Below are 25,890 nucleotides of genomic sequence, written 5' to 3' on the forward strand. Positions count from 1 at the left end.
TCTCCTAAGTATTCCAGAGGCTTTTTTCCATATTATGTATTTCACCAAAGGGGTGGGGATCAAACATCATGGAAATGCACAGGCAGGAGCAGAATTCTGTAAACATGGACCTGTTTTGGAGGTTAACAACCAGGAGAAGTGAAATTCACAGCGCTGCACACAGCAGCCCTCCTCTCTCACCCCTGCCGCTCCCCTCCGGTTTCTCATCTCACCCACCAACACCCCGTCCCCAAGCTAGAGGGGCAGAGCCCCCCCGCATGTGCTCCTCACCATGCTCTTCCATCTGGCCTCCTAACTCTCTCTCCAGTCCAGAAGTCGGGGCCACACCCCTGCACCGCTGGAGGTCACATCCTCCTCACCTGTTCACAGGACTCAACGGCCTCTGCCCAGAGCCCACGGCTGCCCAGGCCACCGACACCTTGAAGTCTGGTGCTCTCTTCGGCTCTGCACCAGCTCCTAGCTGTCTGCAGGCGAAGCCCAGCCGCCCCTCTCCGACCACGCCATGGCCTGTTTCCTGGTTTCAGCTTGAGCTTCCGCAGGACCCACTGCGGACCCACGCCCAAAGCACTGGTGAAGCCTCACTCACGGCGCATGCTCCGAGCTCGGCCGGTCTGCACCTGCTGCTCTCGCAGCTCGGGCGGCTCGTCCCCACCCTCGCGGGCCCCGAACTCCCAGTGCATCCGGAGATGCAGCTCAAGCCCATCTCCGCCGCGGAGCTGGCGCTCTCTGAGCCCCCCCACCTTCTCAGTGTAGAAACAGGCACTGGCTTCCCTTCTGGAGCTCCAGAGAACACTGCCCCGCCACCAGACAAGCCCCCTGAGGGCTCTTTCACCCTAATATCCTCGGTGCCTAGTACCAGGCCTGGCACCCAACAAGTATTTCATGAATGTTTGTTAGATTGATTAGTGTAAACCGAGAAAATATATCTACGTGGTTTAACAGACTGGGGGCTCAACGCAGGGCCTGCTACAGAAAACACTCGAGTTTTCCTCCATGGACAAAATGGACATCTAGAACGATGTATCCCACCTCACTGGGAAAGTCTGCTTTTCTCCTCACGGCTTTCAGGTTTTAAGTTTCTTTTTTTTTTAAGGAAGCTGGACGCCCAGGGTGGGGCCTGAACTCATGACGCCGAGATCAACAGTCGTGTGCTCTGCCGACTCAGCCAGCTAGGCGCCCCGAATCTCAGGTTTTAAAGACATCTACAATCTAATGTTCTCTGTTTCTGATGTGCCCTGGATTTGACATTTTGTCCCAAGAAATGAGAAACATTCTTGTCACAGAAAGAGTTTTAACGCAAACAAGGTTTCTTCTGAAAAGTAGAAAATACCTTGAAATCCCAAATTGTCATGGCTCCATCGATGCCAGTAGTGCAAAATTTGCGACAATCTTGCTTGTCCACTTCATAAATAGACACTTGACTGAAAAAAAGCAAAAAGAGAGACTGTCAGGTATGTGGGGGGAGCAGGCCCCAACCTTCCCGACTAAATGGCATATGGGCACTTTAAGGCAACAAATTCCCCAATTCCTCAGTATTAAGTTGCCCATTGATATTGGCTACAGCAATCTGATGCAGAAAATACTGAAATGCATCTCACTACCGGATGTCCAGAAAAGCCAAGACTGAAAAGGCAGGAAGGTGGATTGACTGCTGGGACGTGGAGAGGCAGGACAAGCCAGGTCACGCAGCGCGCACACCGTCTGGGAGCAGAGCGTAGGCAGGACCACAGCAATGACGAGAATGGAAACAATTAAAAACAAAAACAAACCCGAGGCGGGGTGAAGCATGACTGAAACCCAGCCGGCTCCAAACAAAAACCCCCAAATCGCCCTCCGAGACAAGCAGGGCCTGAAAGTCAAGCTCTCACCCCGCATTTGAAATGAACCATTGTAAATGTGAGCAACACGCAGGCACACCACAAGAGTCCAAGCAGGCAGCGCGGAGGAACAGATGAATGAAACAACTTGTCTCAGCCTAAGTATCTGAAAAACTTTCGAGAAAATTCCATAGCTCAGAGAGTAATTTTCCTTTCTCCTCTGAAATGTCTAGAACATTCCCTCTAGAGAGGGAGATGGCAAACCTATGGCACACGTGGCCTGTTTCTATGCAGCCTGTGACCTAAGAATAGCTTTAATGATTTTAGATGGTCACACAAAAAAATTAAGACTATTATTCTGTTATGTGAAAATTATGTGGAAATTCAAATTTCAGTGTCCGTAAGCTTTTACTGAAACACCCACGCGCATTTACATATGTATTGCCAAGGGCTTACACGTCATCACGGATGTCGGTAGTTGTGACAGAGACTGGCTCAGAGCCAAAAATATTTACTCTCTGGTTTCTTACAGGAAAAGTTTGCTGACCTTTTGCTTAAGGGCAAAGAGAACTTAATAACTGCAAATAAAGGCAAATATGCCAATCTGCAAGCCTTTTTATTTTTAACCAGAAACTCTGGAAGACGGAATGAGAGCTGTTTCCTTCCTGATACGCAGTCTACAGAGAAGCTTCAGAGAAATTCACAATAAATAATTTTGAAAGTCATTCAAGACAAAGAAACTTGAAGCATGAAAAGACTTCCTATGCCTTCAAGTTATTACTTTCCAGTAGAGCACAGACATTTCGGCCTATTTTAAATCCAGTGGCCCACTCCACTGAACATGACAAGCACGACCTGCGTTCAAAAATTCTCTCAAAGGCAAATCTAGAGATTTCCATCCTTGTTCCCGCCATCATCACCACAATGAAAGTCTCTCAACACAAAAGGTCAGTAAAAAAGAGAAAATCTTATGGGACCTAAACTCTGACCACTGTCAGTGAAAATATCAAGAACAGACTACATCTCTCCTCTAGATTTAGGAAAAAAACAAGCTTTCTGGGGGGGAAAAAAACAAACAGTTCATAGGCACCTGACGAAAAACTAAAGTCAAGAAACTCCTTGGTTTGGCCATATGATATCAAAGAATTCCATTTAGTTAAACGATCTTCTTACTGGTATATATTACTTGAAATCCACGGTTGAAATCACAGCTGGAATTATTATTATTTTTTTAAGATTTTATTTATTTATTTGACAGAGAGAGATCACAAGCAGGCAGAGAGGTAGGCAGAGAGAGAGAAAGAGGAGGAAGCAGGCTCCCCGCTGAGCAGAGAGCCCGATGCGGGACTCGATCCCAAGACCCTGGGATCTGACCTGAGCCGAAGGCAGAGGCTTTAACCCACTGAGCCACCCAGGCGGCCCTGGAATTACCTTTTTAAGCAGCGTATAACTAGCCTTCCCATCATACGTTCACTGCCAGGGGACCATAACACTTAGGAAGGTCTCCTTTTGTTCTCAGTCAGGGTTGGAGAAAGCAAGCCCTAGCAGAGGCTCCACCGACAGACACACCAGCTCACTGTCGCCAGGGAGGCTCAGTGCTACTCACAGGGGATGCCAAGTACCAGCCACACCTCAAAGGACAGAATGCCTAGGTGGGGGCGGCTCACTCTGTCCCAAGCTGAGTAAGAGCCCGCAGTCGGGGAGCTACAGAATTCCCTCTGCTCCTGCTCCTGAAGCAACGTGTGGGCACACAACGCACACAACTTGCCCAGGGACCCAGTCAGGAAACAAGCAGAGGAAGACGGGCAGCCTCGTCACCCTCGTCACCAAACACTTCTCCCTGTGGTCAGGGCCCTGGCTACAGGTGTCTTCCGGGGGCCCCAGGCAGCGGGGCGGCACGTACGTGATGCTATTCTGGTGCAGCGTCTCCAAGGCTGTGTTGCGGTCCTCGGTCGTGGCCCTCTTGTCCATGTTGCGGAAGCGTTCCATGGCAGACATGTTGCGCTGAATGCTCTGTTTTGGAATGTCTAATTTGGAGACGAAGGTCAAGCAGCCACGGTCATCGTAGTTAAAGAGCATTGGGCAGCAGTCATGGCCCTGAAACGAGGTCTCAGTCAGGAGCCGGGGCGTACGCTGCCCACCCACCGACCCCTGGGCAGAACGTGCACACCAGGGGCATCTCTCACTCTGCAAGGCTGGCTAATCTAAAAGGCTGTTCTGGTTCACGCCAGTGCGCAGTCACAGAGCACGCACTGCTCCTGTTCTGGAGAACTAAACACAGTGTACTACAAGGGAGAATGGAAAATTACTTACCGCAGCTACAACGCTATTCTCTGAGACAAATGACACACTCAGGAGGGGCAGGAACTCTGTTTTCAGAGTTGAGACCCTGAACACAAGAACAATTGTTAAACTGAGATGGGAACAGACCGCGCAGCTTCTTTATAGACACAGCAGATGAAAAGGACCCATTTTCACAGGGGCTTGTGCGGTACAAATGAACACTTATGCCTACAAGGAGCCCCATGACCTGGACTTTGGGGAATCCCAAGCATGACACGGCCCTGGGGTCACTGTAGAAACAGAGGCCTTTGGCCCTCTCTGGCCCACGCCCCACTTGCTTCTGAGGCCCCCCACTCATGACAAACTAGTCCCCAGTGGGTCCTCCTTCTTTCCCGGCTCTGCCTTTGCTCCCCACACCCTTTGTGAACATGCTGTTTCTTGCTTGTCCATCAAAATCCACCCTGGTCTCTGACACTCAGCTCATCTGATCATCTCCAGGAAGCTTTCCTGGACCTCTTCAGCCTGAAGTGGCTTCTTCCTCCAACCACCTAGCAATGTCTGGGCACACGGTCACTCGTGACTGAATGCGTTGTCCCTCCTTCTCTCCTTGCCCGTGCTCACTGTGGGCTCCCAGAGGGTGGGCACACACATCGAGGAGAGTCTCTTCCCTTCTCTGCCAGGCTCTGGGGGAGGAACTGGGGCCACCAATGAATATGCATCTTGGCTTGCCAGGAGCTCCCACACAAAAGGGCTGGGGGACGTGTGTGTGTACCCGTATACTTAGTAAGTTATCTGGCAGCACCTGGCCAAGAGGTGACACACACATGGCAGGCAAACATGGTGGCTGATGAATTAGGATCACAGAACTTCATGTAGAAGATGATGCATTTTGAAAACTGTCTCAGGGGAGCCCACCCCCACCCACCCATACCCCAATACCACTGGAATTTAATTAAAGGCCTACCACCTCATTTTAAGGCCTTACTATATAGTACACTTGGCTCCTACTACATGAAATATTTATGTTTGAGAAGGGGAAGCATAGAGGATATGATCTGACTTGCAGGACCAGAAAAGCCAAATCATAAATCACTATGAGGGCAGACGGAGGCTGTAATAAGCATATGCTACGAGCTTATTATGCATTATAATGAGTTATATCCAAATCAAATAACCATGACATCAAAACTGAATGACAGAAAACAAATTACTGTACAAAATATACAGCATAATCCCATTTGTGTTCAAAATGAAATGATATGTTAAGTGCCTATACGTGTACAGAAATCTGGAAGATTACACCATTTATTATGATGTTAAAAAAAAGTAAATAGAATAAACCCAACTCAATCCAGTTAGCAGGAAAATATCATCTCTGACATGTCACTTTGTTGTCACTGTGAGGCAGAGGGAGGCAGAGACACCTGATGTGACCGGTTCTCAGCACACAGGTTGACAAGTTAGGAAACCTTTTAAGGTGCATAACCTTTAGCTGCCAATGGAAAAGGATTCACCAGGAGAGAACAAAGATTCCTATTAAAGGGAAAGAATTTCAATCATCATCTCTCTTCCTCCAGCCTATGATGAGCAGATATAAATTCTGACGTGTTTAAAAAAAAAAAAAAAAAAAATTCCTGACGTGTGACAAGATGCCTTGTGCTCTTTGAATGCTGTCCGGGTGCCTCCCTCACAAATGAGTCATTGCAATTCGAGTTCTTCTGGCATACTCCAGAGGAACTGGTATCAGGGTTTTAAGTATTACTGAATGGAATTCCAAATCAATGGAGTCACTGCTCACTGACTACACACAGTAAGAACTTTATCTCCTACTCGACTGCTGGATGACAGGGACCTGCTGTGAGGGAGTCACACTAACAGACCAAATTGACAATCTGAAGGAATTCTCATTAGCAGCAAACCAGGAGCGTCCCTCAAAGAAACCACCGCACCACCTCCATGAAGAAGTGTTTCTGGAAGTGAGCTCTCTCTCTTTTTTTAAAGATTTATTTATTTGACAGACAGAGATCACAAGTAGGCAGAGAGGCAGGCAGAGAGAGAGGAAGAAGCAGGTTCCCTGCCAAGCAGAGAGCCTGATGCGGGGCTCGATCCCAGGACCCCGGAATCATGACCTGAGCCGAAGGCAGAGGCTTTAACCCACTGAGCCACCCAGGCGCCCCTGAGCTCTAACTCTTTAAAAAATTTCCCCAAATGGACAATCTGAATGTGTGTCAGTGACTTTAAAGGCGGCCCTGCAGTTCTGGGCCACATTCTTAAGCTCACATCCTGCGCTTACCCCCAGGGAAGGACGGCCTTAGCCCAGCTGGTGAGAGACCCCAAACCGCTCCCTAACCCCAAGCGAAAGGCAAATACTCACTGCACGCTTTTTGAGGCGTCAGCAACGGATACGGTGCTGTCGTGGCTGACCCAGGCCAGGCGGCTCCCGCTGGCAGAGAAGCTGACCCCATGCACCCAGCCACCGGTGCCACTGCCCCCAAACTCTGACATCAGCTGACCAAAAGGCATCTTGCTGCCCCAGGGCGTACTGGCTGGCTTTTCATCCACTTCTTTAATGTAGGCAGAAAACACTCTACAGTTTAGGGGCAGGAAAGAAGGAAAAAGTCAATGAAAATTTATGTATACAGAGACAGGCCACGGGCAGCTGCTGTAAGGTGTCTCAGAATGCAGAGACGGAGCCTTGAAAAGCAAAACATGACAAATTCACATCCACAAATCTCTTAAGACTTGGTTCTTTTTTTTTTTTTTTTTAAGGGTTTTATTTATTTACTTGACACAGACAGAGAGAGATCACAAGTAGGCAAAGAGGCAGGCAGAGAGAGAGGGGGAAGCAGACTTCCCGCCAAGCAGAGAACCTGATGCGGGGCTCGATCCCAGGACCCTGAGACCATGACCTGAGCTGAAGGCAGAGGCTTAACCCACTGAGCCACCCAGGCGCTCCATTAAGACTTGGTTCTAAGGGCTGCCTGCTGGCCCATCTGAGTCTGGCCAAATGCACTCAATCGGAGGGTACACGAGGAGACCTATGGTGCTCTAGGGGTGCAGTTCTAGAAGTTCTAAAAGAAGGACAAAAGTCCTCTCCCTGAGCACATGTTCTGGGGGAGGATCTAGCTGTCCTGCCCCTCCCTTGCATGCGGCTGACCTTGCTAAGTGAGCGCAGCATTCTTTCCTGTCTCCTTCACTATCATTTTCAACACAGTATTCCAGGAAGCCCACATGCCAAACAGTGAAGAAACCATGTGCCACACTGCAATAAACCGATGGCATTAACCCATTTAAACGAAGGGACATCCAAAGAGGAAGCCAAGGGAAGCCAGTGAGAGTGGGCAGGCTCTCGCTCAGGCCATCATGCTGTCAGGGCTCACTGTCCAGTCTTTGTGACAGGTCTGGGGTGAAGGAGGGTCTCCTTTACGGCCGGCTGTCAGCAGTCTCTCCCTCTTGAATTCCAAGAAGCTGTGTATGAGGAGGTTTGGATGCAGAATCCGGAAAAGGGAGGGAGAAAGAGCGGCTGGGAATGCACCACTAATTCTACTTCCTGGAGCTTCTCTCAAGAACCTCTGGACCTAAGGACTCCCTAAAATGACCTGAGACATTTGCCCTGAAATAACAATGACAGCAGCAGCTCTGGAGAGGGGAGGGGCACAGGGAGTTATGTTAGAGGACATGACCTTGGAATCTCTGGGCTTCACTTTTTTGCATTTGAACACAGGTGACACACAGTATTACCTGAGTTTCAGGTGTACAGCATAGTGATTCAATTTCTCTACCCCTTACGCCACACTCGCTGCAAGTGTAGCTACCATCTGTCAGTGTACGAGGTTCTGGCCATGTCCCTATGTTCCACGTCATCCTTGTGACTTACTCTGTCACTGGAAGCCTGTACCTCCCACTCCTCTTCACTCATTTTGCCCATCCCCTTAACCCTCCGTCTCTCTGGCACCCATCAGTCTGTCCTCTGTGTTTATGAGTCTCAGAACCCTGGGCCTTAAGTCAGCATCACAACGGCCACTGCTCTCCTCAGAGGCTGGCACAGAACGGGCGGTTCTCATTCGTGAACTTGAGAGCGTGAATTGAACAGGACACAGGACCACAGGTCAAAGTGAAGTTCATTTCTGTAAATCAGTACTATCAAGAGAATTAGCAACCTATTTTCATAACCAGATTTTGTAGACACAGTCTAATAATTCAAGCAGTACGGATCATTCAGTTCCATTCTTCAAGGGAATCAGAATGACTCTGGGTAACATATCAGACAATAAAACTCCTGAATTCTCCTAAAGAATGTCTATGCCATTACACTGGTTCTTTTTTTTTTTTAAAGATTTTAAAAAATTTTTATTTATTTGACAGTCAGAGATCACAAGTGGGCAGAAAGGCAGGCAGAGAGAGAGGGGGAAGCAGGCGCCTCACGGAGCAGAGAGCCCGATGTGGGGCTCGATCCCAGGACCCTGGAGATCATGACCTGAGCCAAAGGCAGAAGCTCAAACTGCTGAGCCACCCAGGAGCCCTACTGGTTCTTAAGCAGAAGAACCAATCTTTTTCCAAAGAGTGCCTTGACGCTGCTGTATCCCCACATGCAAATTCCCACACACATCTTAAAAAAAAAAAAAAAAAAAAAGCCAAAAAACCCCACAAACCCTTGGATATTCTTGGATATAAATCACTAGCCAGGTTTTCTGGAAATTCTCCAAATAGCCTACTAAAGAAAGATGCAACCCATTTCCCAACCCACCATACTGTCAATGTGAAGTAACATTTATATGCTTTTCTTTTGGCTAAGGGAAAAAAAGCCTTCTTGGTAAAGAATAACTGTAAAAAGCAATTACACTGTATGATCCTTAAAGCTCTTAGCAAAGCGCCTGTGTTTCTTCCAGTCTCATGCTAACAACAAATAAGCCTGAACCGAAAAGGAAGAACATAGTAATAGCTCAGCAGAGCACTTTCAGCTGTCTTGTTCATCTCAGCTTCAGCCTGGAATTTGATGAGTCTCTGCCTGGGTTATGAAATGAGAAATAACACCGTAGTCCAAGGGCCACTACACCTCTGCTCCAAACACGATGTTCTGCCTACGGAAAACCTCCCCAGCCCCACCTGTGCGCCCCATTCCTCCTGCACCTCCAAGTCCACTCCCCACCTCCTGAGACTTCTGTGTTCGCTTTCCTAGATCACAAGCTCCTTCCACCTCTGAGTCCCTCATGGGGCTTAGCACAGTACCTTGCAAAGAAGAGGAACCTGAAAAATATCTGGAAGACGAACAAGGAACGGATCAATTCTACCAGTTCTCGTTGGTTCCCACCTGCATTTGAAATCGCAGGATCCTGCGGCCAGCAAGACGTTGTTGGGATGCCAATCCAAGCTGAGGACCGTGGAGCGAATAGGCTTTTTAATGTGCTTGCTTACCCACCTACAAAGGGAGAAAATCCATTTCAGTTTATTCACACATCGAGCAATAGTTCCCACAGGGCCTCACAAAGGTGTGTCAGGTGATACCCATGTGGAGACCAGGTCCTCTGCCAAGGAGAGGAACAGAGAGAGGAAGAAGAGCCATAAATAGTCCTTTCTGTTCTTTTAGGCCTCGACGTTCTCTTATCACAGTAGTCAGTTCTGAGCCTTCTGGCAACGAGGGGATCCCCATGAGTAACTATATTTACAGATGAACTCTGGATACTGCCCACAGAGTTTCAGATTACACCTGACTTTAATCTTTAAAATAAAATCTGGGGTTTGAAATTACTTAAATTTTTATTACAAATACTCAGTGACCTGTTATTTCATTTTGGGTTAAGTTTGGCTGGCAAAATAGCTCAATTTCCTTTCTACATCTCTGTGAAGCAGCAAATTAGTATTAGTATTTATGTATTTTTTTTCCAGAAAAATCACAACCAAGAAAATTACAATCTCCTGTTAGAGGTTCTAACTAATTCTCTAACTCCACTCGAAAAGTTTATTTATGTCTGAGATCAGTCATTATTCTGGCTTTGCTAATTCAATTTCTGCCCCTAAACTGCTGCTTAAAAACCAATCACGCTGTGCTGTTTAAGAGCCGAGAGACTGTGGGGCGCCTGGGTGGCTCAGTGGGTTAAAGCCTCTGCCTTCGGCTCAGGTCATGATCCTAGGGTCCTGGGATCGAGCCCCGCATCAGGTTCTCTTCTCAGTGGGGAGCCTGCTTCCTCCTCTCTCTCTCTCTGCCTTCCTCTCTGCCTACATGTGATCTCTGTCTGTCAAATAAATAAATAAAATCTTAAAAAAAAAAAAAGAGCTGAGAAACTTAATATCAAGCTGAACGCCCACCCTTGAATGCCAAATTACTCTTCCACAGAATCTTTCTCTTAGGAACCTATCTAAAAAATTTCCTTCTGAAAAACAGACAGTATTCTGACTTGCTTATAATGCGGTTATTTTAGAGGCTTTTAGAGATTGTTTTATTCACATCACTCCAGTGAAATGTTGTTCTACAGCTGAGAAACTCCCCTGAACACACAGCTTGTTCAAGTGACAATACCTTGTACTACAGAACAGCCCAATCTATCTATATTTGAGACTATTTTTCAATGAAAAAAAATGTGAGCAAACTCTGAGGTTGAACATTACCTAGGAAGGAAAGTTTTTATCTATCCATTACAGTGAGTCCTCCCCTAAAATGATTTTTGGCAGGCAGTGCTTCGTTAGGCTTATTTTTATACACACTTGAAAGAAAAACACAGTTCTTAAATTCATAATTTAGTCTTACTGCAAATTCACAGACTTTCTTTCCAAAGAATCAAAATTTGTGAAATTTCACTAAATCTCACAAAACATAATCTAATCCGTTCCTTTCACTGTCTCAGCAGAAAGCAAACAGTAACACTGACACAAAGAGTAATGTGTGCTCTGCTATTTTTAGTCCGAATACAAACACTGCCAGATCCGCACTGAATGACGATTCCACGATGAGGGCTATTTTCCATCCTTTGTAAACGCGTGCCTCACAGAGCCGAGTCGTTTTCTTATCAAAATAAGCAAGAAGGATTAGGTAAAATGAGTCACTTCGCCATAAAATCAGTCTCTATATTTTGAGTGGCTCGGCTACAATTAATTTATCTAGAAAGTACAACAGGCAGACTGTAGTTCCAAGATTCTGGTCAATTTTTACTCCAACAGTTTAATGAATAAAATATTACACTAAGACAGAGATTTGGTTAGCCAACAAATTTTAAAGAAACACAATGTTATCTGTAGGACTCTTAGATATTTTAAGTAGACAGAGACAGTGGGGGAAAAAAATTATCCCTCAGGTCACTTATGGGAATCTCTCAAGTTTACGATTCACCTGTAGGAGTAAGAAGACAATTTGGACATCGAATGAGAGGAGTGGGAGCATTCTATTGAACCTGCCAGTTAGGAGATCAGGACACAGGACCACAGGTCTGTATCGACATGAGAAATGTGAGATTTGACTCAACGTGCACACAGGAAGGAAAACTGCTCAGAGGGAACAGAGAGCTTCAGAGGGGGAAAAAAAAATCCCCAGATGAGGAACCACTGAAGTTACAGTCAAGCCTTCACCCAGTGCTTCAAGAAGTCACCAGGAACGCAGTGGTCCAAATGTATAATTCCACAGAGAGAAATAAAAAATACTCAGATATTGCTCACCAGTCATTTTCAGACTCAAAGTAACAAACAGAAATGAGTCGTGCTCCACTTCCCACAGCAAATTTGTTCTCTAGCGGGGACCACTTGACAAAAGTTGCTGCACGATTAATTCTCAGGATCACCAGGGTTGGCTTCCAGACACCATCTTTCTGACTCCAGACGTAGGCATTGCGGTCTGCCCCACAAGTGACGATGCGGTCACTCTTGGGAGCCCAGTCGATACCTGCAAGTGAGATGTGGTGTCATGTGCTTTGCCCGGCCACTGACCAGAGACATGGAACAGCCAGGTGGGCGCCACCATGGCAGGGCTAGATGTGGGCTTGGTATCTTCCTCCCCAACCCCATCCTTCCCCCATCTATGGTCCTGATCTTCACCTCACACACAAACGCAAGGTTTCTCTGCAAAGTCCTGGAACTCAGGACCCTCCTTGAGGCCAGGCAGAACAGAGCTGTTTTATGATCGTGGAGGTTACAAAACTAAACGGGGGCATTCTACTACCCATTCACAGGTTTCTTTCTTTCTTTCTTTTTTTAAAGATTTTATTTATGTATTTGACAGAGAGACAGAGGGCACAAGTAGGCAGAGAGGCAGGCACAGAGAGAGGGGGAAGCAGGCTCCCTGCTGAGAAGAGAGCCCGATGTGGGGCTCCATCCTAGAACCCTGAGATCATGACCTGAGCTGAAGGCAGAGACTTAACCCACTGAGCCACCCAGGCGCTCCATTCATAGGTTTCTAAAGTTATCTGGTATAAAGACCTTTTTCTTTTATCTCAATTAGATTTTGGGGGGATTAACAGTACCATTATGCATTCATTAACAGACCTCCCTCCATGATATTAACTGAAAATCTGTCACGTAACATCTAAATAAAACATCAGGGTAACTGAAAATAATCTTCAGTAAACGCAGGCAAAAATATGAATTGTGACTCATTATATATTCTTCTGAAGGTCACACTGTCCTTTAAACTAACCTAAATACCTTTGCTATATGCTACAGGTTCTACAAAGAGTCCTTGAGTATCTCTGCATCTAAACTAGGAAGAGATCTAAGTATGTATGGGTTCTTCTTCCTTTTTTAAAAAAGATTTTATTTTTATTTATTTGACAGAGAAAGACATAGTGAAGAGAGGGAACACAAGCAGGGGGAGTGGGAGAGGGAGAAGCAGGTTTCCCGCTGAGCAGGGACTCGATGCCAGGACCCCAGGATCATGACTTGAGCTAAAGGCAGACACTTAAGAACTGAGCTACCCGGGTGCCCCTATATGGGTTATTTTCCATATTTGACCAGACTTTTACTTATCTGATGGCTCTGTGAAGGATCCCAAAGTCAAGATCAGTTTGTTATATATCAAGAGTAAAATGTGCTGTAGCTCAGTCATTTTATAGTGATACGATGAGACATTTCCTATAAATATAATTCCACACTGAACATATGGAAATGTTATTAACAAATACTTTTTTTTAAAGTAGGCTCCATGCTGGGGCTCCAATGTGGGGCTTGAACTCAAACCCTGATGTCAAGACCTGAGCTGAGATCAAGAGTCGGACACTTAAGTGACTGAGCCACCCAAGTGTCCCAACTAATAAATTCTTATTACAGATATCTTCCTAAAAATGAATCATTATCATTATTAACATATGGAAAAAGATGAATATAAATCAAAGTTTCCCCTGGTCATAATTGACGGTGACTTCAGTTGTACAAAGAGTTCATTCATTCTTTCACCTACAGGAATAGTCTGCTCAATTATTTATACCACTGAGGGGAAAAAGATATGGGGGAGTGTATTCTGAGTGATGTGTACTTTGACTGCAAGTCCATTCATTATAGGATACTTTTGCAATCCTCTTTATTAGATTTTAGGTTTTATTTTTAACTACAAAAGCAAAACCCACAAAAAACAAACGCCACAAAGAGACATGCACGAAGTAAATAAAGCCCTGCCCCCATTCTTACATCCATACACATTTCTCCCCCAAAATGATACTGATATTATGGCAAACATCTTCTTCTCCTTTTTATAAATTAGTACTGGTTATGCATTATTTTAGAACATTGATCTTGTCATAATAATTTCCCAAAACATCCCATTGTTGGATGTTTCATCAGTCTCCAATCATTTATTAAAATAGATAACACTGGAAAAAACAATCAGGAACATACCTTTTTGTTCTGGTTAAAATGATCTCTATGATAAATTCCCCAAAGTGTGATGCAAAATATTGTTATTTTTATGAATGTCTTGTTTTCTTGATTACAAGCTTCTTGACAATAAGAAGCAAGTCTTTGAAACTACTATGGTGGGCAAACCCTAGGAAAGTCCCCTCCCTATAGGTGTGACAAGACCTGCGACTTGCTTCTCACCAGTGAGATGCTTGAAAGGTTATTAGTTGTACATCATTAGTGGACAAGATTATATTACATAAATCTTAACAGCTGCTAGGAAATTCTACTCCCAACAACCTGAAGGAGCTTGGAAGTGGATCCTTCCCTGGTCAAGCCCCTGATGAGAACTCATCCCTGGCTGACACCGAGATTACAACTTTCAAGACCCTAAGCAAAGATGCTAAATAAGTCATGCCTGGACACCTGACCCACAAAAACTGAGATAATAAATGTGCTTTGCTTAAGCTGCTAAGTTTGCAGTATTTGTTACACATGTCCCCTAACACCCAGAATATTGCCTTATAATGAGAAAGCTCGGTGATTTTGTGATGATTTGGCAATCTAAAATTTCACCCTATTCCATATGCTCACCATTCTCATTAAACACATAATGTTTTATAAGAATTCCTGAGGTGCTTAAGCATGAGGCACTTCTATTTATTTATTTATTTATTTATTTATTTATTTATTTATTTTTTAAAGATTTTTTAAAATTTATTTGACAGGCAGAGATTACAAGTAGGCAGAGAGGCAGGCAGAGAGAGAGAGAGGAGGAAGCAGGCTCCCTGCCAAGCAGAGAGCCCGATGCGGGGCTCGATCCCAGGACCCTGGGATCAGGGCCTGAGCCGAAGGCAGAGGCTTTAACCCACTGAGCCACCCAGGTGCCCCAGCATGAGGCACTTTTAAAAGTCAACAGATCCGGGGGCGCCTGGGTGGCTCAGTGGGTTAAAGCCTCTGCCTTCAGCTCAGGTCATGATCCCAGGGTCCTGGGATCGAGCCCCACATCCGGCTCTCTGCTCAGCAGGGAGTCTGCTTCCTCCTCTCTCTGACTGCCTCTCTGCCTACTTGTAATCTCTCTCTGTCAAATAAATAAATAAAATCTTTAAAAAAAAAAAAAAAAAAATTCAACAGATCCGGGCGCCTGGGTGGCTCAGTGGGTTAGGCCGCTGCCTTCGGCTCGGGTCGTGATCTCAGGTTCCTGGGATCAAGTCCCGCGTCGGGCTCTCTGCTCAGCGGGGAGCCTGCTTCCCTCCCTCTCTCTGCCTGCCTCTCTGTCTACTTGTGATCTCTCTCTGTCAAATAAATAAATAAAATCTTAAAAAAAAAAAAATAAAAGTCAACAGATCCACACTCTAAAAAAACAGAAGGGACCGTCTTCTGCTTTATCATTCTAGTCTACTCCTGTATCTACATCTTTCATTTGAGCATGGAAGCTATAAAAACAGTCACAGCTTCAAAGTATTTTTTATACATATTTTTAAAGATTTTATTTATTTATTTGACAGACAGAGATCACAAGTAGACAGAGAGGCAGGCAGAGAGAGAGGGAGAAGCAGGCTCCCTGCTGAACAGAGAGCCCAATGCGGGGCTTGATCCCAGGACCCTGAGATCATGACCTGTGCTGAAGGCAGAGGAGAGGCTTAACCCACTGAGCCACCCAGGTACCCCAAAAAATGTTTTTAAATTTTAATTCCATCAGAAGGCTTTAAAGGCAAAGGAAGAGAACCAAGCATCTATTCTGGTTTTTTTCCATACTAACTACACCTCCAGGTAGCCAAACAGTAGATGAAGGGAAGTGTCTCTTATAAATGTAACCAGCTGGGCGCCTGGGTGGCTCAGTTGGTTAAGCGACTGCCTTCAACTCAGGTCATGATCCTGGAGTCCCGGGATTGAGTCCCGCATCAGGCTCCCAGCTCCACGGGGAGTCTGCTTCTCCCTCTGACCTTCTCCTCGCTCATGCTCTCTCTCACTGTCTCTCTCTCTCTCTCAAATAAATAAATAAAATGTTTAATAAATAAATAAATAAATAAATAAATAAATGTGACCAGCTAAGAGAGAGGAAATGACATATTTAGAATACCACCACATTGTGGCCACTACTAAATGAATGGATATGGTCACTGATCATTGACAGTTGCTAACCTCATTGAACAGTGATTAGACATCATGTGCCTGCTTGACAAAAGAACTTCCTAACTCTGTAACTTCAACTAGCAATTTATAGGAAATAGGAGGACAGAAAAATATGTAAAACATCATGGGCTTGTAATCAGTAAAATCCAAGTTCTAGAAAATACTACAGGACAAACAACCTGATTTCTCAGTATTCTTTACAAATAAATTACAAGGTTAAAGAGAAGAAAGGGGACCTATAGACAAAAGGCTTAAGAGATATATCAACTCATCACAACCATGTGTGCACCTTACTAAGGTCCCAATTAGGGGCGCCTGGGGGGCCTAGTTGTTCAATGTCTTCCTTTAGCTCGGGTCATGATCCCTCGGGTCATGATCCCAAGGTCCTGGGATTGAGCCCTGCATTGGGTTCCCTGCTCTGTGGGAGACCTGTTTCTCCCTCTCTCATTCCCCCCTGCTTGTGTTCCCTCTCTGTCAAATAAATAAATAAAATCTTAAAAAAGAAAAATAAGGTCCCCATTAAAACTATCATATCAATTATTATTGAAGAATCCTTCTCTTCACAAATTGAAATACAAAACTGAAATACAAAATCATACAGTGCACGGGATGTACTTCCAAACTGTACGAGGAGGAGAGTGAGTTGAGAACAGGGTTGTCTTTGAGGTGGGAAATGCTGCATCTGGGTGATGATGGGTATACGGGGGCTCACTACATTATTCTGCCTTTTTAATGTCATCTGTTTAAAACTGGCCATAGTAAAATGTTTTTTATTTTTTTTATTTATTTTATTTTTTTTTTTAAGATTTTATTTATTTATTTGTCAGAGAGAGAGAGAGAGCGAGAGTGAGCACAAGCAGATAGAGTGGCAGGCAGAGGCAGAGGGAGAAGCAGGCTCCCTGCCAAGCAAGGAGCCCGATGTGGGACTCGATCCCAGGACTCTGGGATCATGACCCGAGCCGAAGGCAGCCGCTTAACCAACTGAGCCACCCAGGCGTCCCGTAAAATGTTTTTTAAAGAGTGATCACTTTTAGCACAAAAAAAGAAACTCAAAGAAACAAACACCAGGACTCTGATATCTCTTTGATGTTAACCATACTCTTTCTCTGTAGTACTGACTGGTCTTTTCTTCTAGAAAACTTCAGAAGATTTTTTTTTTCTGTAGTTACTATCTTTCTGAGAAATATGTTTGATCCTTGGTCTCTTGCCAGAGAGTTATATTTAGAATTTTCCAACAACAGTTTTTCAGATCTAAAAAAAAATGTCATTTGAACATTTGGATGAAAACAGGCCCAAGTTCAAAGGATTCCAAAAGGGAAGCAGAAGAGAAAAAGAACATAACTAAGTATTTCACTTTTCTGGCTATGTCTTTGGTCTTTCACCTTAGCCCTTTCTCACTTAGAAGTATTTCCTAATGCTAAAATGCCAAATTAAAGTATGAATGTTCTTATTTTTAGGACACAAGGCCACTGGCAAAGGAATATAAAGAAAATAGGCCAAACCTAATAGAAATAAGGTTAAGGGAAAGCAACAGCAACAAAAATAGAAATTATAAATTCTGTCTTTCGTGCTAGCTCGGTAATAGAGTCAGTTGGCTCCCAGTGCTCAAGAACATCACATACAAGTCACTGGCCCAAACAAGAAGGGGTGCTCATGAGTTTTTGCTGGGGAATACAATGGAAAGGGTGCAGAAGGTCAAAACATGCTGTTTTTCTCTGGCTGGGGGGACGGATATCTTTAAGGTAATCAGGACATTGGAGGACTAGAGGCAGAATTCCAGGGTCACCATTAAAAAAAAAAAATTGTGGGGCACCTGGGTGGCTCAGTGGGTTAAAGCCTCTGCCTTCGGCTCAGGTCATGATCCCAGGGTCCTGGGATTGAGCCCCGCATCATGCTCTCTGTCCAGCAGGAAGCCTGCTTCCTCCACTCTCTCTCTCCGCCCGACTCTCTGCCTACTTGTGATCTCTGTCTGTCAAATAAATAAATAAAATCTTTTCTTTCTTTTTTTTAAAAGATTTTATTTGGCAGAGAGAGATCACAAGTAGGCAGAGAAGCAGGCAGAGAGAGAGAGAGGAGGAAGCAGGCTCCCTGCCAAGCAGAGAGCCTGATGTGGGACTCAATCCCAGGGCCCCGAGATCATGACCTGAGCTGAAGGCAGAGGCTTAACCCACTGAGCCACCCAGGCGACCTCATAAATAAAATCGTAAGAAAAAAAAAAAAGAATTCTTTCTGAATACAGCAGTAAGTGAATATGTTCTTTTAAAAAGAGCCAGATTATCACTTCACAAAAAAGCAATTCATTCTGTTAAAATTTGGTACCAGGATTTGGTTCACTGAATTCTGAAAACCATTAGGAAAATTCTCCATTTTTAATTTTTCTTTTTTTTAAGATTTTATTTATTTTTTTTGACAGAGAGATCACAAGTAGGCAGAGAGGCAGGCAGAGAGAGAGAGGGGAAAGTGGGCTCTCCACTGAGCAGAAAGCCCTATGCGGGGCTTGATCCCAGGACCCTGGGACCACGATCCGAGCCGAAGGCAGAGGCCTCAACCCAGTGAGCCACCCAGGCGCCTCCTCCATTTTTATCTTACTCCTCCTCCACACTTATTTGATACTGGCTTAATAAAATTCAGCCTGCTCTGCTCGCCATCTTTATCCAACTATATATTGACAGTTCTTGTCAAAGATGAAAGCTAAGGCACACTCAGGAAAGTGCCTCAGAGTCAATGCTTTAAGATCCTGTCTTCTACGAATCAATAGGAAAAGTATAAAAACTCAATGGGAAAATGATCAGGAGTAATGAACAGAAAAGTCTAAGAAAGAAACCCAGAATGGCTAATAAACATCAGAAAATATGCTCAACCTTTTTATTAATCAGGAAAATGCAATTTCTAGAGACACAACCCCTCAGTCATCTGACCCTCTGATCTATCAAGTAGGTGTGGGATGGGGAAGGATAAGCACTCCCGTCCTGGGGAGTCAGGATGAGGGCAGTGTGACCACGTCTGGCAATGAACATGTGCACATCCCGGAGGTACAACAAGTCTGACGTCAACAGTCACGCACACACAGAGAGACGTGCACAGGGATGCTCGATTTAGCACTTCACTATCAGGAAAAACTGCAAATGACCTAAATATCCTTCACAGGAGAGAAGAGTAAATAAAAGGTGGTATGAATTGTTAAACAGGGGTTAAAGGGAATGAACTTGATCAACATAGGGCTCAGGAACAACGTGAAATGTAAAAGCAAGTTGGAAATGCACACCACGATGCCATTTCTGTAGCACTTCCACATACCAGCCCCAAATACTAAAGACTGCTTACGAATACATATGTGTGTGCGGACAAGTATTAAAAACGAACTGGGACAATGTCATACCAAATTACAGACTGCTTCTGGGAAATGGGAACAGGACTGGTGGTGGGAGGGGACTGTACTGTTATCTCAAATACTCCTCCTTATTATCAAAGCTCTGTTTCCTCAGTATTCTGACAGAGTTGTTACTTCCAGGTGGTGGCAATGTGGGTGTTTGTTACGTTACTCTTTGTCCTTTTTGGTATTTTTGCAATGTCTTCCTAGTCCCACCAACAACATACAGAAAGCTTTTGGAAGACACTGTGTCCCCTCAGCACTTGGGAACACAGTCTGGCATATGTTTCCCCACAGCTGACACGCTAGATGTCTAGTTTTCACTTTCTCATCTTGTCACCTCATCTAAGCTCTTCACTCCTCAGAGCAGGATCCGTGTTTTCCCTACACTAGTGGGGTGCTGTGGACCAGCTGGGCTGAAAGGAGCACTTAAAAACTGAGATCACTATGATGCTTATTTTCTCAAGTTTTCCAAAGAAAACTCAGTAAATGCTGCACAACTTTAAATATTATGGCAGACCTACTTTGTCAGGCTCTTTATTTAATGGAAGACTGTTCGAGCTGCCAGTATCACGCTAAGCTCACAGGGGTCTTACTTTACCTGTAATGTGTCCGTTGTGCTCCTTGAGCTCATGAGCTTTCACCCACTGGCTCCCGTTCTTCTTATAGATGTGGACTTCATGATTGTTGGGGCTAAGAGCAATCTCTGGAGGAAAAAAGTCAACAGTTATCACCTGAACTTGAAATTGTCACCAAAAAAGAGAGATGCTACAGATGGCTTTTTTTTTTTTTTTTAAAGGATTTTACTTATTTGTCAGAGAAAGAGCGAGCGAGCAAGCATGCACACAAGCAGGGGGAATGGCAGACAGAGGGAGAAGCAGGCTCCCTGCTGAGCAAGGAGCCCTATGCAGGACCCGATCCCAGGACCTTGGGATCATGACCTGAGCTGAAGGCAGAGGCTTAACCGACTGACCCACCCAGGCATCCCGGTTTTGTTTTTTTAAGATTTTTATTTATTTTAAGTAATCTCTACACCCAACATGGGACTCGAACTCACAACTCCAAGATGAAGAGTCACATGCTCCACCGAATCAGCCAGTAAGGCATTTCAACAGACAGCATTTTAAAAATAGGCTCAAGGAAGGAGTAAGAAATCTGTTTTTAAAAATACGGTTCCCGGGGCGTATAAATATTATTTTATAATATTTATTATAAAATAAATACTTAAGAGACATACACAACTATAAAGATTCTAACCAGTAAGAATTAAAAAAGTTACCATACTTTGCTGCTATAATTCTAGCCCATAGTAAAGATATTTGATATTTTATTTCACCTGCCCAACATTATTAGCAATATATATTTACTTTCTGTAAGAAATTCAGTGTTTCAGAAAACACTGAAAATCAAACGTTCTCATTACTGCTATCATGCACCCAGGTTGGAACCATCAATTTATCAAAACAAGAGAAAAAAAAAACTTGATTCTGCTCATAAAATACATCAAAGTTTCCCTTTACAATAAAGCCAATATGAATTATAAAATTCTGTTTTCAAGAGAAATCTCACAGACCAATTTGAAATATTAAGAATAGATATACATATGATAGATTTCTTTTAAATTTATATTGTTTTTTTGCTTTCTAGTTCATCCATTAAAAAAAAAAACCCAAAACACTGAATTTTTTTTAAAGATTTATTTGAGAGAGAGAGCATGAAAGAGAGAAAGAGAGCTTGTGAGCAAGCACAAGCAGGGGGGAGGGGCAGAAGGAGAGGGAGAGGCTGACTCCTGGTGAACAGGGAGCCTGATGCAGGACTCAATCCCAGGACCCTGGGATCATGACCTGAGCTGAAGGCAGATAGATGCTTAACCATCTCAGCACTCAGGCACCCAAAATACTGATTTCTTAAAATTAAAATTAGGATCTATGATTCAGACTTTAGATCATTTACTAGTTCCCTCCTTCTATTATCTCACTTTCCCTTTCCCTCCTTAGGAAAGTTACATCTGTTTTTTTTTTGTTTTTTTTTTAAGATTTTATTTATTTATTTGACAGAGATTACAAGTAGGCAGAGAGGCAGGCAGAGAGGGGGGAAGCAGGCTCCCCGCCGAGGAGAGAGCCCGATGCAGGGCTCGATCCCAGGACCCTGGGATCATGACCTGAGGCAAAGGCAGAGGCTTTAACCCACTGAGCCACCCAGGCGCCCCTAGTTACATCTGTTTTACAGATGAAACTGTGGAACCAGATAAATATTGGGCTCTAAAATCCTAAGACTTTAAGTACTTTCTCAAAACCAGTTACATACATTTCTCTAAAATTCTAAGATGCTTCAAAAGCCAAATCCACATCTAAACTTGAAAAATGCTAATTTCAAATTATAATAATAAAAATAAGTCTTAATATATTAAGTTTATCAAGTAGCTTAAATGAAAACAATGATAACTTTCTATTAAAAATAACTGGAAATACTCCAAAAATCCATTTTTACATGGGAAAGTAGAGACAGAGGACACACGAAACTCAGCTATGAAACTGGGATGATCAAAAAATAGAAGCTCTAGAGTCACCATCCTGTCACTTACAGATTAGATTGAAAGCAATCTCTATCAAAATCTCAGCTGGCTCCCTTGCAGAAATTAGTAAAATAACCCTTAAATTCATACGGAAATGGAAGGGACCTAGAAGAGCCGGAAGAATCTTGGGAAAGAAGTACAAAGTTGGAACTCACACTTTCCAATTTCAAAACTTACTACATAAAGCTACAGTAACCAAGACAGTGTGGTCCTGACATTAGGACAGACATAAAGATCAATGAAACAGAGTTGAGAGTCCAATAAGCCTTCACATTTACAGTCAACTGATTACTGACAAGAGTACCAGGACAGTTCGCTAAGGAGAGAATAGTCTTCAACAAACGCTGTCAGGACAACTGGACAGCCGCACGCAAAAGAATGAAGCTGGGCCCCCTATCTCATACCTTAGACAAAAATTAATTCAAAATGGATGCAAAATGTACATACAAGGCTAAAACTGTAAGTCTCTTAAAAGAAAACATAGGTATACATCTTCGTGACCTTGAATTAAATGGTTTCTTAGATACAACAGCAAATGCACAGCAACAAAAGAAAAAATAAACTGGACTTTTTCAAAACTAAAAATTTTTGTGCTTCAGAGGACATGATCAAGAAAGTGAAAAGACCAAAAAAAAAAAAAAATGGTGAAAAGACAACCCACAGAATGGGAAATTTGTAAATTATATATTGTGTAAGGGACTTGTATCGAGTATATAAAAAAACTCTTACCACTCAACAATGAACAGACAACGCAATTTTTAAAAAAGGCAAAGGATCTAAATAGACATTTTTCCAAAAGAAGGTATATAGCCAATAAACATGTGAAAAGATGCTCAACATCATTAATCATGAACAGGGAAATGCAAATCAAAACTACATTGAGATACTACTTTATATCTACTAGAATATAGTGGGTACATAGCTAAAATATAAAAGGCAAACAATAACAAGTATTGACAAGGACACAGACAAATGGGAACCTTCATACACTACTATTGAAAATGTAAAATGGCACAACCATTTTGGGAAAGCAGACTGGCAGCTCCCCAAAATGGTCCACAGAGTTACTATATGACCCAGGAATTCAACTTCTAGGTATAAACTCAGGAAATTGAAAACATATATTCACATAAAAACTGGTACATAGGGGTGCCTGGGTGGCTCAGTGGGTTAGAGCCTCTGCCTTCGGCTCTGTCCGTGATTTCAGGGTTCTGGGATCGAGCCCCGAATCGGGCTCTCTGCTCAGCAGGGAGCCTGCTTCCTCTTCTCTGCCTGCTTCTCTACCTACTTGTGATCTCTGTCTGTCAAATGAATAAATAAAATCTTAAAAAAACAAAACAAAACAAAAAACCAACTGGTACATGGAATGTTCACAGCAGTGTTATTCATAATAGCCAAAAAGTGGCAACAACCCAAATGTCCACCAACTGATGAATAAACTTACGGTATGTCTAGGGGCTGCCTGGGTGGCTCGGTAGACTGAGCATCTAGCTCTTGATTTCAGCTCAGTTCATGATCTCGGGGGCTGTGAGACTGAGCCCTGCATCAGTCTCCACACTCAGCAGGGTGTCGGGTTTGAAGATTCTCTCCCTCTGCCATTCCCCCAACTTGCATATGTGCATGCGCTCTTTCCAGAATAGACAAATCTTTTTTTTTTTTTAAGATTTTATTTATTTATTTGACAGACAGAGATCACAAGTAGGTAGAGAGGCAGGCAGAGAGAGAGGAGGAAGCAGGCTCCCTGCTGAGCAAAGAGCCTGATGTGGGGCTCGATCCCAGGACCCTGGGATCATGACCTGAGCTGAAGGCAGAGGCTTTAATCCACTAAGCCACCCAGAGGCCCCCAGAATAGACAAATCTTAAAAAAAAAAAAGAAAAGAAAATATGATATGCCTATAGGGTATTATTCAGCCATAAAAGGTAATGAAGTACCTACACATGGTACACCATGGATAAACCTTGGAAACAGAACGGTCAGTGAGAGAAGCTAGATGCAAAAAGCCACCTATCATATGACACCACTTGCACAAAATGTCCAGAATATGCAAATCCATGCAGACAGAATGGATGAGTAGTTGCTTAAGGCTGGAAGTTTTGAGCAAAACTGGGAATAACTGCTAAAGGGTACAGAGTTTCTTTTCGGAGTGACAGAAAATATTCTGAAACTAGATAGTGGTATTATTACATAACTGTGAATATACTACTAGAAACTGCTGACATATCTTTTAAAAGGGTGAATTTTATGTGAATTTTATCTCAATAAAGTTTATTTTTCTTTTTCCAAGAATATTTTATTTGAGAGAGAGAAAGTGAGGGAGAGAGCATAAGTGGAGGGAGAGTGGCAAAGGAAGAGGGAGTAGTAGACTCTCTGCTGAGTTAGGAGCCCGATTTGGGGCTCCATCCCAGGACGCTGGGATCATGATTGGAGCCAAAGGTAGATGCTTAACCGACTGAGCCACCCAGGTACCCCGATAAAGCTTTATTTTAAAGAAGACAGAGAATATAATTTAATTTTTAAAGTAACTCATGGGCACACTACTATGCTTCTGTCTCTGTTTTAAGGGTTTTCTTTTGGCCTCCTTCTTCCATATTCTGTAACTTTGCTTGCTGTACTATGCTTACTTTTTCTTCTTTTTTAAAAGATTGTTATTTATTTGGCAGAGAGAGAGAGAGAGAGAGAGTGCGCGCACGCGGGTGCACACACACAAGTAGGGGAAGCAGCAGGCAGAGGGAGAGAGAGAAGCAGGCACCCCACTGAGCAGGGAGCCCAATGAGGGGCTCAATCCCAGGACCCTGGGATCATGATCTGAGCCGAAGGCAGCTGCTTAACGACTGAGCCAACCAGGCGCCTCCTGTGTCTACTTCTAAGAGTCTTTTCCATTCTTTTCTAGTTGGTTGGAGGTAGAAAACTAGAAACTCAAGCTTATTACAAATAATACAGTAAACACTAGCTAATATTGCTCTTAACATATCAGGGGTAAACTATACATCTCTGTAATGGCTTACTTCTAGGTCTTAGTATTCTGACTAAATACTGGAAGACCGTCACATTACTACACAACCATTCCAGACCCTGGGCTCTTTTTTTTTTCTTCTTTTTTTTCAAAGATTTTATTTACTTATTTGATAGAGATCACAAGTAGGCAGAGTGACAGGCAGAGAGAAAGGGGGGAAGCAGGCTCCCTGCTGACCAGAGAACCCGATGCAGGGCTCGATCCAAGGACCCTGAGATCATGACCTAAGCCGGAGGCAGAGGCTTAACCCACTGAGCCACCCAGGTGCCCCACACCCTAGACTCTTAAGCCAATCAAAGATGCCTCTGATATAAACCGTCCTCCAACTGGTGCTGTAGACAAAGATATGGACACAGAGCCAGAAGGCTTAGATGCTAGCAATGGCTCTGACATTAACCAGTAGAAAGTCTTTCCACTGGAAACTCTAGGCCTTGGTTTCTCTTATCTATAAACCAAACAACTGACCTAGTTTCCTGCCGAATCCATGGCCATGCCCTTTCCACATGTGACACAAATATGTGGTTCCTAAAAAAGTGCTTACACATAAAAATATCAAAGGCACCAAAATAAAGGAGTAAAAGTAATAACATACTTACGGGTACGATCCCTGTTCCAGGCATGACAGGTGATTGGCTCTAGTAAAAACTGATGTAGGGACATTATTCTTAGTGTTTTCAAAGGATAGAAAGCTGTAATAAGCAACAGAAAAAAGCATTTAAAAGGCAGGCAACACACATTTAAGTTATCTGGGGATTCCAAAATGTTTGGGGATGAATAAAACATTACTGTCCCACTAAAAAAATCAATCTCAATGTCAAAACTAAATCATTTAAATACAACAAGCACTGTAACCACCAATGTACCAATGTATAGTTTATTCTG

General features: G+C 43.7%; 1 protein-coding gene across 4 annotated transcripts in view; it reads right to left on the minus strand.

Moving 5' to 3' along the window:
• The window catches only part of LOC111145545 (actin related protein 2/3 complex subunit 1A), a 33,110-nt gene that overhangs the window by 1,001 nt on the left and 6,219 nt on the right, over positions 1-25,890 (minus strand). The window contains exons 1-8 of one of the 4 annotated variants that reach the window (XM_022500463.1): positions 25,605-25,698; positions 20,021-20,125; positions 11,748-11,970; positions 9,412-9,519; positions 6,598-6,687; positions 4,131-4,206; positions 3,721-3,914; positions 1,331-1,421 (exon numbers count right to left, since the gene is read on the minus strand). In XM_022500463.1, the coding sequence (XP_022356171.1) occupies positions 1,331-1,421; positions 3,721-3,914; positions 4,131-4,206; positions 6,598-6,687; positions 9,412-9,519; positions 11,748-11,970; positions 20,021-20,125; positions 25,605-25,668 (951 nt within the window). In that variant the 5' untranslated portion in view covers positions 25,669-25,698. Of the gene's footprint in view, positions 1-1,330; positions 1,422-3,720; positions 3,915-4,130; positions 4,207-6,474; positions 6,688-9,411; positions 9,520-11,747; positions 11,971-20,020; positions 20,126-25,604; positions 25,699-25,890 lie in introns of those variants that run through there. The other 3 variants (XM_022500461.1, XM_022500460.1, XM_022500462.1) reach the window with 3 other exon arrangements.

Source organism: Enhydra lutris, unplaced genomic scaffold, assembly GCF_002288905.1.
Source record: "Enhydra lutris kenyoni isolate GAN:26980312 unplaced genomic scaffold, ASM228890v2 scaffoldscaffold13, whole genome shotgun sequence".
NCBI lineage: Eukaryota > Metazoa > Chordata > Mammalia > Carnivora > Mustelidae > Enhydra > Enhydra lutris.